Source organism: Psittacula echo (assembly GCF_963264785.1).
Source record: "Psittacula echo genome assembly, chromosome: Z".
Lineage (NCBI taxonomy): Eukaryota > Metazoa > Chordata > Aves > Psittaciformes > Psittacidae > Psittacula > Psittacula echo.
In genome coordinates, this window is record NC_137742.1 from 85,367,648 (window position 1) to 85,382,377 (window position 14,730).

A 14,730-nucleotide genomic window follows, 5' to 3' on the forward strand; every position below is an offset into this window, starting at 1 on the left:
AAATGGATGATGGAAAGAAAACACAGCCTCTAGGATTCCTTTAGTTCACTTTTGAAAATGCACTGTTTTCCAAAACCATTTCGCTTTAACTAGTCCTAAACTCTTAGTTTTCAAAGCATCACAGATTCCTAGACTAGTTTGTCACCCATGTGGGGCTCTACACAGTTTCTCTCCATGTCTCAACCCTCCCAGTGGTTGGGAGGAGTCACTGGAAGCTTTGCCAACTATTTTAAAACCTGTCCACATGGGAAAATCAAAGTGAATTTGAATTTCCAGGAGTATTTTGAAGTTGAGCAAAGACTGAGCTCTGCAAATCCCAGACTGGTTTAGGTTGGAAGGGACCTTAAAACTCATCCAGTTCCAACCCCTGCCATGGGCTGGGACCCCTTCCACTAGACCAGGTTGCTCCAAGCCCCATCCAAGCTGCCCTTGAACACTGAGGGATGGGGCAGCCACAGCTTCTCTGGGCAAGCTGTTCCGTACATTTCATATCTGGGTTTCACCTGGAGTCAGCATTCTGCTCACACACCATGCTATCACAGTTTACTGCTGTGGACTCTCCCTTCAGTCCTAAACAATGTTGCTTTAAATTTAAAAGAAACTTTTAAAGCATTGATGATGAGTAATGATCATTTATCAACGATAAAGTAAGATGAGCCAGTGACCAGAACTCTGCAGCAGTGCAATATGCACATATGCAGCAGCAATAGTGGCAGCATGTTGCTGCTGTGAGTCCTAACTGATGACTGCTGGATTGCATCAAGCAATTATTGTATTATTAAATACTACCTTATGCTGAAGTCGACCTGCCTACCTGATTCTTCGTTTCTCCAGAGCAGGACTCCCCTCAGAAACAATTAACTTGGATTTGTCTTTCATCTTCACTGTTTACATTAAGAACAAGTCCCCCTTACTGTGTAGTAACTGTCAGACAGGTACACATATTTATCACCCCTTTTTAAACTGTCTCTTAAATCACTGCCCATCCACCTATTTGTGAAGGGCTGCTGTAAAGATAGAAACCTATTAAAAACTCCCTGTGGCAGAGGCAGGGGAAAACAAAACAGCATCTCCCTTGCAACCTGCTTCCACAATACTTCACCTTTCCTGCTGCTAAAGCAATCCTGCTGTTTTCCACTTGCCCACAAAAGCCTTTGACAAGACTGCTTTTGGCCTACCTTGTCTATACTTTCTCAGCGATTCCAATAAAGAAACACCTAAGTAAGGTGCATCCCTACTTGGTGACAACCAAAACAGCTGAAGCACGATGTCACCAAGCTGTGCTTCACATGAGATGCTTCTGCTAATGCAATACTATTCTTTTTCCTTGAGCATGCAAGTAACTGAGCTCATATAGCATCTAACTCCATGAAGATCTGTCATGGGGTATTCAGACCCTATTACAAGCCAGACAGGATTACATTCAATTACAAATGAAGCCTAGCACCTTATTTCACTCCAAAGGACACCGCTTTCAAGGTCTCAGATCAGACTACCCCATTTCTTCTTTCTGCAACTATAAAGAATTTGATAGTACCTGCTTCCCAGCCACCAAAGTCAAGGAGTCACAGTTAATTATTCCTGAAGACAAAAATCAGGTGGAAAGCTGTAAACTAGACAGTAAATATTCGCAGCCCAGCACCTATTTAGGGTGTTAGGATCTCTGCAATAAACACCCCTCCAAGTTTTAGCACTATCTCATACCCAAGGTCCCAAAATTTCTTAATGAAAACAATACAAATCTATCTCTGAAACAGAAATCTAAACAACAGGTAAGGGCTGTGCAGTCAGCTTTCCACAGGACCTCCACACTCTGCCATAGACCGCAGATCCAACTCACCAAGGAGAGCACAATGACTCTTACTCGGCCAAGCTGCAACTGCCTTGGCTGTTTTACAGACAGGCACCAAGTCCTGCAACAGACAAACTAGATAACCCAAGCCTTTACACAGCATGGTGTTCTAGTGATGTCTGCTTATAACCTCCACACCCCCCACAATTTCTTGTGAGCTTTGCTAGTAGTCTAAAACTTCATATGTATACTGCATCCTGCTTCTAGAGATGGTCGACAGCAGCTGGGTGATTTACACAGAGTTTTAGTTCTCCTAAAATGGTCCATCTTTGCCAGTTTCAGTGTGTTTTACATTACCTGCAAATGTGCCAGAGCAGATAGATATCTCCCAAAGGGACTGTCTATGGAAAACATATGCCAGGGCAGAGTTCTCCTGGTAGGAACAACATGCCACGGAGGACCTGTGCTGGAGGCCAACATGATCATACCCCATCCGTCACCCCCCCGGCACTTCTTAGGCTGGACAGAAGACCCTAGAGTGCAGGAGTGAAGCTGAGCATGGGATAGAAAAAGTGGTATTTTAATCTTTGGTTTGTTTCTCATAACCTGAATCTATTTTAACAGGCACAAAATAAAGTAACTATTTAATTACTTTAAGCTGATTCTCCCTAAGGCAAGTCTGTTCCACCCACGGCAGAAGGGTAAGATATTTCTGTGTCTTTATCTTGATCCATGAGCTTTCTCAGCCTGCGTTCTCCCCCGTCTTGCTAGGGGGGAAAGTGGCTGTGTGGGCATCTTGCCCTTCACAAAAGCTAACCCAATGCAATCGCACAGGGGATACACTTCACCTCGCAAGTCTGCCTTGTGCTTTGGAACAAGCAGTAGAGTGTGGTTACCAACATTCAATGTAATTTTATTCCTCAGGTCCAAGTCCAGACGAAGAGGTAAAAGTAACACGTTGCAGCAAATGCTGCTACGCATGGAAGTCCTGTTTCTTGAGTTTTGTTACGAGAAATCCTTACCTGCCCTGCTCAAGTAAGACTATGTCCTTCCAACCCATCTTGGAAAGGTGATACGCCACGGAGGTGCCCATGATTCCACCACCACAGATGACAACCTGCACCTGTGCTGGCAAGGCAACTGGATGAGGTTCTGCTGTACTTGAGGTGCTTTGCCGGGCGCAGGTCATTCTCCTCCATTTTGGGTTAGCCGCCCGCCAATGGATATCTGATAGCAACCGGAGAAACATCCTGGCAGCTGTTTGCCAGTTTTCTTGAAGCACCACCTAGATGTGTCCAGACGTTAGCTCAGGACCACTCCTTCTAGGAGGAAAAAGATGAGAATCACGTTACCACTTCTCTCATTATATACAAGTCCGGCAGTAGAAAACGTCATGTGGTGCACCCAGTAGAACATGGGAAAGCTGGTGAGTAAACAAACAGAAGAGCAGTTCATCAGTCCTGAAACAACAGCATTGCTATTAAGGTTTCAACTTAGATTGTATAATGGATACAGAGCATTATACCTTTGTTTCTCACATCTGCCTATCTCAACAATGAGCAAAGAACCAGATGAAAACTGGAAAATAATGTTGAGGATGCTGTCATCCCAACAACAGGTAGAGCAGTGAAAGCCAGCAGGCACAGAACGTGCTCTGAACCCTTTTATAATGGTAACAGGGCACGAGCAAGCTCGGTTATTAACATTGTCAGGCCTTTACCTGAGGCAGGACACACATTCCGGTCACAGTAAGCACAGCGAGGAGCAGCAGAGGCTCTCTCCGACACCCTGATCTCCCCCCCAACACACCTCCCAGGGCCGCTGACTGCGGTACCACCACCCAGCTCTCAGCCCATGCCCCTAACACCGTCCTGCAGGTTGGTGCCTCCTCACGGACCCGTGTGGGGAGGACGGCACAGCCAGAGGGGCCGCCGCGCTGCCCGCCCTGACCCTCACGGCAACGGTTCCCAGGACGGGAAGGGGCGGGCTAGGCCTGCTCTCCTGCGCCGCATTCCCGGCCCCGGAGAGGGGGGGGGTCAGGCTGGAGGAGTAGGAGGAAGAGGAGGAGCAGGGCCGGGGGAACGGCAGGGCCGCGCCGGCTCACCTGAAGCGGTGGGGGGGGGGGGGGAAGACGCACTGACCTTCCGCGCTTTACGGCCACCAGGCTCGGCGCGACAACCCGCCCCTGCGCACCCCGTCACCCGCCTCGAGGAGGGGGGCGGAGCCCGAGGAGAAGAGGAGGGGACGTGGCTTAGCGAGGCCGCGCGCCCTCATGAATAAACGACAAAACAAGTAAAAAACCTGCAGACGCTTTTTATTAAATTCTCCTGTTTCATCTGTACAGAAAACAAACAAAAGGAACGCACATTATTATTATTATTATGTTCAGAATCTCGGTAACGTCTCAAAATTACACAGCATGGACATGTAAAAAACAAAAAAAACCCAACGGAAACCAAACCCAAAACAACCCGAAAGGAGTGGCTGGGATTTATACACAGCCAGGGGAAACAAGGTACGGAAAAGGTCTCGTTAATATCACATCTGAAAATCATAATTAAGAAAGAGACTAAGTTCAAACAGCTTCTGCTGTACAACAGGAATCCCCACTGCATCTGGTTTGGTTTCCCATAAATCCTGGCTCCCAGCTCTCTGGGATGCTGCCGAGCCCAACACAAGTGTTATTCCCAGCTTCTGATCACCTCAGCATGAGCATCCCTTTGCCCTAGCCCAGTATTCCCCAAGGCAAGAGCTACACCAGCACTCCAACTCACTAAACACAGGGAGGTGGTGAGGTGGGATTTGGGAGATGCCAGGAAGGGATCTTTTGCTTTCGGTCAGCTATGGAATGAAACTGGAGTGTTGTGGAAGGAGAAAACAGCCATCTGCCCCTGGCCAGCAAGTGGCAACACATTATTCCCACTCCCTGCCCCACACCGGTGGCACTCGATGGGTGGACGCCGGATCCCACCAGCACAGGAGGAGCAGCGGTGCCAGCTCAACTCTCTCCTGATCAGGTGTGATTCGGATCCCCTCTGTCCACCCAAGCCGGGGAAACGAGGCTGGTCTGGTCCCTGAGCAGAGAGACTGCCTTAAATGTACCTGGGAGCTGCCCTGAAGGTTGGGAGCCCCACAATTAAGAACACACTCTCATTAAAGCTGTTTTGAGCCTTCAGAGATGTGTTTTAAACAGGGACACAAGTGCTAGATGAAATGTTCTGGTTCTGTACCACTCATGCACTCAAAAAACACTTCAAAATTGCCTTTTTCTGTCAAAACCCCAAAACTGGTAAAGTAAAAAAAAAAAAAAAAAAAAAAAAAGTACTACAATCTCTTTTCAACTAAATAATAAAGTTGGATTTTAACAGAAGTCGCCATCCAACTTGGGACATAATTCTTCTACAGCATGATGGGACTCAAGTGTTGCATTTCTTCCTTCCATGCCTACCCAGAGTCAGTTCTGTACTTGAGACATTCACTCCTTTCCATTATTTTTAACACAATGCACTTACTGTGGATTCTTTCTGAGCAAGGTTGATTATGTTCCCATGGATTCAAGTGTCAGGTTCTGGGGGAAAAGCTTAAATTCTGTTACACAATCACTTGAGCTTCATTAGGGTTTTTCGCAGCCCTTGGCAGTGATGCAGACACAGGTGCTCAACTCAACTGGCCTGACAGCACCCGAAGGGCAGGAAAAACATTCCTGATGAGTTATACTCCAGCAGCAAGAAGCAAGGCAAGATAATCTCGAGTTACAACTCAGCAAAAGGACTTGATTAGACCCACTAGGTAAACAATAAATAAGCCTGTTAAAGGTCAACAACAATGAATACTAATTTGCTAGCAGAAGTGGAGGAACGAGGCGTACATCTACTTGAAGATGCCCATGCTCATTGCAGGGGGGTTGGATTAGATGAGCTTTGAAGGTCCCTTCCAGCAGACTATTCTATGATCATGCACAGTCCCCTCACACACATGCCACCACATAGGAAACAGAACCTGTTAACCCTTGCAGCAGCAGAAGGGGAACAGAGAGCTGTACACCTTGCTAGATCCTAGTCATCCAGTCCTACCAACCAGCATCACTGCATCCAGGATAAACTTTCCAAAAGAAGGTTTTGTGATGACAGGAAAAAAAACCCCAAACTAAGCACCTCCTGAACTGCACTCTGTGGAAGGCAGCCTCCACCAAAAGAAAGAGGTGCCCCAGCTTTTGCCACACCAACACTCTTCCCTTGGTGGATCACAGCTATTTCTAGCACTGTCAATTAGATTTGAGAAGTTCAATAGGCTTCCTCAAGGTCAAGGCAACACCAGTGTTTCTTACAGCTATTTCTTTCCCTGCCATGGAAAACTGATACCTGCATGCGAGATGCTGTGTTGGCAACAGCACCAGCAGGTTATTTTTGTAAGTGTAGGTTTCTGTGCTTTTGAGACCTCCAGATTTTTAGATATAGAAGGAGGATGATGTTTCAAGACTGGAACTGGTAGATTTCTAGTCGCAAAAAAAGCAAATCTGGTCATAAGCAGTGGCAGGAGGCCCCGTATTAAAACATGAGGAGGTTAACGGTGCTCATGGGCCTTCTGCCAGTGTCACACCTTTAGAAGGTGGGTCTGTGCGCTTACAGTGAACAAGAACATCAAGAGAACCGTGCAGAAATTGATTCTGTATTCTACCTTTGCTTCAGAGGGCCTCCAGACACACACCTACAGCACCATCCCAGAGTGCTTGCACTGAAACTGTATTCCCAGGTGAACCTGCTGACACAGACAGGAACACTATCAACCACAGACCAACACTGTAGACTACAGACGCCAAACACAGCACTCCAGGTACCCTCATCTTAACCTTCTCCAAATTAAAATACACAGCAAAAAAAACCACCCAGCAAGCCTTATATCTGAAAGTAAAGAAAGTCACCTTTGGAGCTAAACAGAGTTTACATTCATAACTATGGCTACAAACCTACAATTTTCACTGCAATGTCTTTTGGAATTTAGTGAAAGATGCTATTTCTAGACAATAAGCCATCTAATTAGACTTTTCAAGCTAATCAGGTTACAATACGCCTTTTCAAAGAGTCACAACAGTTTAAAAAAAAGCCCTCTGACAGCAACTTCATTATGCCTGACACTTCAAAAAGCAGGGCTTGTGCCAAGCAAGCAAGGACACAGATCCTGCTTCCCTTGCCAGCAGCTCTGTGAACACACTCATCTCTACAGCAGGAATTCCAGCACTCTGTCAAGTGACACAATACACACCTATAGCTGCCAAACTAACCTCTGTGTTATACACCTGTGCTGCTGAGAGAGACACAATCAACTATCCCTCCTCTGTTCCATTTCACATTGACAGAGGGCAGTTAAGCTGTTAGCAACAGGGAAAAGGGGTGAGAAGAAAAATTCAGGTTTAATTTTGTTCTACCTAACTGCCTAACCACAATCTTACCACTCACTAATTCTCCACTGAACCTTCATTGCTCAGACTTTCACTACTGCTTGCCTTGTTTTCATAATACTTTGATATAAAGCCAGAAGTGTTTTTGAAAGACTCACTGGCATAGTAAGTCTAAAATCATATCATTAATAGTTTGCTGTCCATTCATGGAGTGGGATGAAGGTACATACGCAAAAAGCTTCAGTTGCAGCAAAAGCTCACAGTATTTTGTTATTTGCCATTCTGTACATGCAGCATCATCAGAATCAGCTGGTCCACACTCCAGAGTGTCTCAAACCACCTTCACTGTTCTTCTAGAGAACATTGAGGAGAGCTGGAAGTGTCAGGTCTTACCTAGCAGTACACTATGCGGGAAGAAAAAGTCATGGTTTGAGCGTCAGCCCAGGTTGGACAGTTCCAGGCACACGATTTTTACCGCAGCACACGCACATGAGCATATCTAAAAGGCGAATAAAGTATCTCCTACTGTACACATGAAATCTCGTGCAGTCACCTCTTGACTCCTCCAACACAATGTTTCAGCCAAAGCCTGTGCCTTATGACTTCCATGCCCCCTTGTACTTAAGGAACAAAGGCGACGGTAAGAACAGGCCACAACTACTGGTGCAGCTTTTCTAAAACATCTTCCCATGGACTCTCGAGTGTGAGTATCAGGTTCTGGAAGCGTAACTATACACAGAATGAGTGCACACATTGATGGTAACAATGTGAAAGCTACTTCCCTTAAAGATCCAGATGTTTCTATACTTCCATACAACACTATCTTCCTCCCATCCACTCCTCCTTGGCCTTCTGGACCAGCACTTGTGTCCTACATTCCATGAAAGGCCAGTTGCCATCACTATCAGGTATAGTTGTGGAAATAGAAATTACTCTTCAGTGCTACCATTCAAAGCATGATGACCCAGACAGGTCAGTTACAAACCCCTGCACTATTCTATAAGCAACCATCTTACACAGAGAGCAGGTTGAGCGTTCAGTCACCTTCTCCATCACTGTCAGAGCACTGTATTTATTACCTGCATGTCAACATCTATAGAGTGTTAATGTGGAAGGGTAACAGCTTAGCAGCAGCAAGATAAAATAAAAGGAGTGTTAGAATTTTACTGCATCATTGCTAGTAAAATAGTTGACCAAGTGACTGATCAGGGCACTTAATACCCACTGACAGCAGCAGTGTTCACTCCTGACAGGCTCTGCATGCCTCATGTCTACACTGTGTCTTTAATCTACTGAAATACAAGTTGTACAGCTCACGTGAGTATTTGGTCCTGGTCAGTATTTTATTCTATCTTGCGAGTGTGGCAGGGAAAGAAAAGGAGGACATCTTTTCAGCAAAAAAAAAAAAAAAAAAAAAAAAAAAAAAAAAAAAAAAAAAAAAGTTCCACAGTCACAAAAGCAAGATATTCACTAGAAAGTGACACCACTAACTGGTGTCCTTAGATTGTCCAAGACTACGCTCTGAAGATGCTTTATGTAAGATGAGCAAGATGTCCAAAACAAAGCCAACTGTGGTATAAGATGCAATTTACCCTTTAATTTCCTGCCTCAACTTTACGCAGCCACAGAGGATGACTAGATTTCAGTGAGAACCATTACCTAATCATACAGTCGGTGTGCAGATATATGTCTTTCTTTAAAAACTGACTTAAAAACTGCTTGAGCTGCAGGTCATATCAGTCTGATTTGGAGAGTGAAGGCAGTTCCAACAGTACAATAGAGACTTGTCTACAGGCAGGTAAATGAGAGTCTGCTAACAGAGGGGTAACAGAAGCTGCTGCTGGCTGGGCTGCCAATGTTGCACACAAACTTTTATAGGATGAAGATGCTGTGGATGAGATCCAGGATGGGAAAACTGAGCCAACACCTGTTGTTGTTCTAATTTTTTTGTTGGTTTTTTTTTGTTTGTTTGTTTTTTTGTGTGTTTTTGGTTTTTTTTGTTTTGTTTTGTTTTGTTTGTTTTTATTCTCCTCTCACAAGAGGGTGTTGGTTGACTATACAGAGGAGGGCTGTACAAAACTGGGCACTGGGCAGGCATTTCTTCAGCAGGCAATCCAGGCTCTACCTATCCTTGAGCTCTCTTGTTACCCGCTTGGTGATGCGTCCACACATCAGGCCGATGAGGAAGAGTACACAGATGCCGACTGTGATCACAGACAGTATGTAATTCTTGGACGGAGAGGTCATAACTTGCATGGCAAGGTCAGAAAAGCCTTCTGCTGGGGCAACCTGGAGGTGAGAAGGGAATAAATGAGCCAAGCTGCACTTCTCATGCAACCCTTTAGCCCTGGCATTCATCAGGTTTAGGCCCTAGTGCTGCTATTGCCTACTGTCATCATCAGGCTTGGCCTGAACCACAAACTGTAATGATTCATCTGAAGGAACTGCTGCTCAGCAGGTAGATTTGTAACAGAAGTTCTGCTGAGCCCATTATATTGCCCCAGACTCTCTACAGGAGACCAAGCCCTGGGTGCACAAAAACCAGTTAATTCTGCACTGTGGAGTCTGCTGAGAGAGTAACAAGCTCAAAAAAGAAGACCTGATTTCAATTTTTTTGGACCAAACTCAAATGTTAAACTTCCTTCAGGAACAAGAATTTCATTCCAATTGAAGTTTTTCCATGAACACCTTGCAACAGAAAGATCCAATGCAAAAAGAAAAGGGAAATGCAGTACAAACCTTTGCAGCATAGCTCCACATTTCAATACGATCATTAAGGCGTTTCTTGCATTCAGGCTGCAGCCTCACACGTTTATCTTCCAGAGCTTCCATTAAGCATGACATTTCTGTAATGCACAGAAGATGGTGTTACAAAATAGAAACAGCGGCTTCAACAACATGCTACAGCAAGGCTGCTGCCAAGGGCCACTTCAATTAGGGCTGGTGGTTACACAGCTTTCTAAACAGATCAGCCAGCCCAACAGGCTGTATACAAAGTCCTGCTGTACCCTTGAAGCTAGCAGTTTCATTAAGATCTATGATTAATAGTTTTGAGGTTGATTTTGAGGTGCAAGGAATTTCAACTTCCAAAAAGAAATTTCAGTGCATGTCCAATTATTTATAAAGTATTGTAAATCTGCATCTTCAATGAGCTGCACTTTAAATTCAACACCACTATCCTTTAGAGAGAACCAAAATCAAATTCAGCTCAGGAAAACTCAGTGTTATCTCCTTAGACTTCCTAAGAATTTCTTTTCATTAAGAGAATGTTTTGGAAAGGTTTCACTTCCTCAGTTTTCATATAGTCCTGTGAAAAGGAAATGGGATCACAATGCTGAGTGCCTACAGAGTGGCTTGGCTAACTCATGAGCTCTTTTATATGCTCATGAGGCACCAGTATAAAACTTTGTGTTTTATACTTAGGCTGCTTTACTTGAATAATCCCTAATTGGATGTTTGCTGCTTTTCAGTGAAGAGGTATTTTGTTCATAGGAAACAGACTGCAAACTTTAACTCCAGACTTTTTAAACACAACTGTCAGTTCAAACACCCGGAGGCAGATCCCTCTCCCTCAGAAGCTTCAGACTTCCGCTTATCTTCAGCATAAACACATCAGAAGACACATCAAAAGCATTATGATAAGACAGGAATAAATAAAGGATATCCAGAATTTCAGAAAAGCATTCAGCAACCAGAATGAAAGATAATGATCAGGAAAATACTTGGCTGCTATTTTTAATGCCAGATAAACTCAGAAATATGGGAAAGTTCAGAATCTTTCCCCTCTTCCCCCACTACCTTTCCTTAAACAGCCATACGCACTATCCAGACAGCTAACATAATAGCAGTAACAAACTGCAAGAGCTTGACCTCAAACAGGAAAAGAATGGATTAGGAAACAAATAAATGAGATTTCAAGAGGTCTGACCATGCTGAACTCAGTCAAGGAGGCCTTAGAACAACTGATGAAGTCTCAAAGCCTTTAGCTGCTATGTGATCTTAGAAAGCATAGTAAGGATTACCTACCCTCTGTGATATTCAAAAGGAAAAAACTGGTATGTGTAAGCAGAGAAGGAAAAAAGAGATCAAAGGACTTCAGTTTGATTTTATTTGTCAAAAATACTGAAACAAAGAAGCCAACCTTGGCCAAAGACTGACACAAAGAAAGAAGGACCAAAGGGATCAGCTAAGAAACAATCTTGGGAAACCAAATTGATTTGCCTCTGTAAAAGAAGCAGCTTAGTTCTAGGGAAGTTTCTGGGACAGTCTGATGTAATGTTGTAAGTAAGCTTGGGAGCTGTATCTTGTGGTAAGCTGATACAGGGTGAGACATAAACTCACTGAAAATGAGTCCATGTATTTCAGCCCATGTGTATTAAGAGCTCGTTTTCAATGGGACTTCACCAAGGAAGGATCTTATAGAAGGGTTACAGATCTTGCATCACACACTACTGTCAGTAATCATATGGAACTTAAAAATACGCTCATTAAATCTGCAGATAAGGCTGCAGATTTCTATCAGGACTGAAGAAAAGTTCCCACCTTGGGCACCAGGAAGGGCTGCTTCTTGATACCCACCTTCTATTGGCATCTACTGCCTCTGCAGCTGTTCCACCGTATTACGCACCAAGTGGGTAAGTAATAAAGGTGGAAATACCTTGTACTTAAGATAATGCTGGAGAGAAAATGCCACTTAAGGCTCCCAGGACTGAGAAGTTATACAAATGAAGAATGAGCACTTACGGCGTCCTCTCCCTGGTGGAATGGCAGCACAGTGGTGCTTGATATCCAGGGCACAGGCTGTGTGGAGCACTGGGTCAACAAATATATCTGCTTTGCTTTCCTTCAGCATATTGAGCACTTCCTGTGAAGGGGGAAATCACAAATACATCTCAAAATGGAGAGAGAACAAAACTTGTACTGCTTAATGTTTCTGAAAGATACATCATCTTTTTAAATCCAGCACTGTGACAAAAACCTGTCCCTGGATGAGGCTATGAATTCTGGTTTAATGGCCTGGTTTATAAGGGTTACCATAGTTATGGTCATGAAAAGATCCATTTAATCTAAAATGCGAAGTTAATATGCCAGGATTACTTCAGGTAGAACTGAAATAAGGTGCCATAGCCATGGGGCAATTCATACAGCCCTTGATTACAGCCAGAGCCTAAGCCATTCCCAGCACTCAGGAAGCCTACAATGGAGACAGCAAGAGATAACAAGATCAGTAACAAGAAACTTTAGCAGCCATCATTAAGAGAAGATCCAAGCCTGGAATTGTGCAAGAGGTATTGTCAGCACAATTTGCACTGGCAAATTTGAAATCGAATTGAATCACTGCAGGCCAAAACTGAGACATTTAAGGGAATTTGCAGAGCTCTGGCTTCATACTAGCTAGAACACGGCATGGGCTGTGATCTGGAAAAAAATCACAGATTTCTACAGGGATAGGATGACTTTTAGAGCAATTTATTTCCTTTACCTTCTTGCACATTTCAGTTTTTATTTTCAGCAGATTCACTTTCAGGCATTCTTCCACCTGCCCAGTCTGCTCCTGAGCCGCTGCTTCTTCCGCACACAAACTGGAAATCTATTTTGAAGCAGGTATTTTAACATAAGTAGCTCACAACAATCATTCTTCCCTTTAGCACATCTATACCTCAATATGTTAGTTCATTATTGGGTGCAGCTACAGAACACATGATGAGATACCTTCACCCCTCCCAGATTCCTAGAGCCAAATGCAGGCTGGCTCACGCAAAATGCATACCCTTTGAAATCTAACAGCATGAAGTCAGCCCTACTGTACTGAGAAGGAAGGCAGGGAGGGAAATAGTATAGGAATAGCATTAAGAGATGAAATAAGGAATATTTGAGGTATGGCTGATTTGGATATCAAAAGTGAATGCTCAAATATCTGACTGTATTCCAGTTAAGGTTGACAACACCAGAGAACTAACACACATTTATTTTTAACAACAGGAAAGCAGTATTTTCCCATAGTCACAAGGACTAATGAGATCCCAGATGAAAAAAGTTAATTTCGTATTTAATGAAGCACAGGAAACTGTCATTCTTGCACACTGGGTGAGTGTCACAAGCAGAGAACCTGACTAGCTAGAAGCAGGGCAAACGGGTTTGGGTTTGTTGGGGTTTTAATTATCAAGAGAGTTCATGTTTTTAGAACAAAAATCTGTTATATTAAGGGAATTTTCACCCTGAAAAAGTAGCTGTGGAGCTACTTCTCCTACCTCGTCAGAGCAGTGCATCTGGAGCTGGGGATCCAGCCGATAATCAAGAGCTGATTCCTGGATTATCACTTGAATTTGGTCCTCACAGTCTTGAGAGAGACGCTATTAAGTGGAGAAAGTTATTAGCCCACTCCATGACCTTTATTTTCATAAATCAATCACCTTGCATTTTAACCTGTGTATCTTGTATATTTATACAGTAGCCTAAAAACTCACTTATGTACAGCCTGATACATACATGGAATACACCACAAGCCCAGGTTGGATGTGTGATTCAACAACTGTTGCTCAGCATAATCCTGCAGTTTCTCATCTGCATGCACCAGCTCTGCTTACCTGGTCTGCATATTTCAACTTCAGGCATGAGATGACTTGCCCTTCCAACTCGGTATCATCCTTGGCTCTATTGATGATATTCTGGCAGAATTTTGGGATGTCTGCTTTGCACGCCTTCCTGAGCACTGGATTTAAGCGGTAATCTGACCGGGAAAGGTGACAGAACTTCATTAGAGTACACATATCTTCACATTACAGAACATAACACTCCAAAAGGGATTGGACAGAAATTTCCTGGCTGACATAGTATCACCAATGAATTTAATTATGGGTGGAAAAGAGTGTTTTTCCACAACAGAATATTAACTTGTGAGGTAAGAGTGTGCACTGACAGCCATGAAGGAATCCCAGAATCCCAGACTGGTTTGGGTTGAACACAACTATAAAGCTCACCCAGTTCCAAGCCCCTGCCACAGGCAGGGACACCTTCCACTAGATCAGATTGCTCAAAGTCCTGTCCAAACTGGCCCTGAACACTGGCAGGGACAGGGCAGCCACAGCTTGTCTGGGCAACCTGTGCCAGGGCCTCACCACTCTCACAAGAACAAAACAAGGTGAATACTATTCCAGCCATGCAGACCACTCAACAGCTCAAGCAAGTATTCTTTTAGAAAAAGATACCCGTGTTCTGTGTTATCTGGCGCTTGGTAATCATTTGCTTGCATTTAGGATCCATTACTTCACTGTTCTTGTTTTGTTTCAAACACTGCAACATATTTTTTGAGTCTGCCTCTGGACAAAAACGCTACAGGAGAAAAAAAGAAAAAAAACCAACAAAAATGTTCCAAGTTTCATCACTAAGCATTTGAAAGTAAGAACCCCAACCAACTATATTAATGGAAGAGAATAACCTGCCCAACCCAGAGGTACACAGACACACTCACTAGCCCCAACGCCTCCTGCTAAAAAAAAAAACCAGTGCTACTCTATAAATTGCCCATGGGCATGAACAT

At 43.9% G+C, this 14,730-nt stretch overlaps 2 protein-coding genes across 6 annotated transcripts in view; both read right to left on the minus strand.

Annotated features, from left to right (window-relative positions):
• Positions 1-3,969, minus strand: part of PDPR (pyruvate dehydrogenase phosphatase regulatory subunit) — a 36,114-nt gene extending 32,145 nt beyond the window's left edge. For 2 of the 5 annotated variants that reach the window (XR_013958839.1, XM_080638795.1), the window contains exons 1-2: positions 3,934-3,969; positions 2,815-3,114 (exon numbers count right to left, since the gene is read on the minus strand). Coding sequence is in view for 3 of the 5 variants with exons in the window: in XM_080638795.1 (XP_080494921.1) it covers positions 2,815-3,041 (227 nt within the window). In the remaining 2 variants the exon portion in view is untranslated. Of the gene's footprint in view, positions 1-2,149; positions 2,345-2,814; positions 3,115-3,512; positions 3,587-3,933 lie in introns of those variants that run through there. The other 3 variants (XM_080638796.1, XM_080638797.1, XM_080638798.1) reach the window with 3 other exon arrangements.
• Positions 3,970-4,085: 116 nt separating this feature from the next.
• The window catches only part of GLG1 (golgi glycoprotein 1), a 92,657-nt gene continuing 82,012 nt past the window's right edge, over positions 4,086-14,730 (minus strand). The window contains exons 20-26 of the mRNA XM_080638799.1: positions 14,399-14,522; positions 13,778-13,920; positions 13,442-13,543; positions 12,673-12,780; positions 11,934-12,054; positions 9,930-10,036; positions 4,086-9,479 (exon numbers count right to left, since the gene is read on the minus strand). Coding sequence (XP_080494925.1) covers positions 9,312-9,479; positions 9,930-10,036; positions 11,934-12,054; positions 12,673-12,780; positions 13,442-13,543; positions 13,778-13,920; positions 14,399-14,522 — 873 coding nt within the window. The 3' untranslated portion in view covers positions 4,086-9,311. The remainder of the gene's footprint in view (positions 9,480-9,929; positions 10,037-11,933; positions 12,055-12,672; positions 12,781-13,441; positions 13,544-13,777; positions 13,921-14,398; positions 14,523-14,730) is intronic.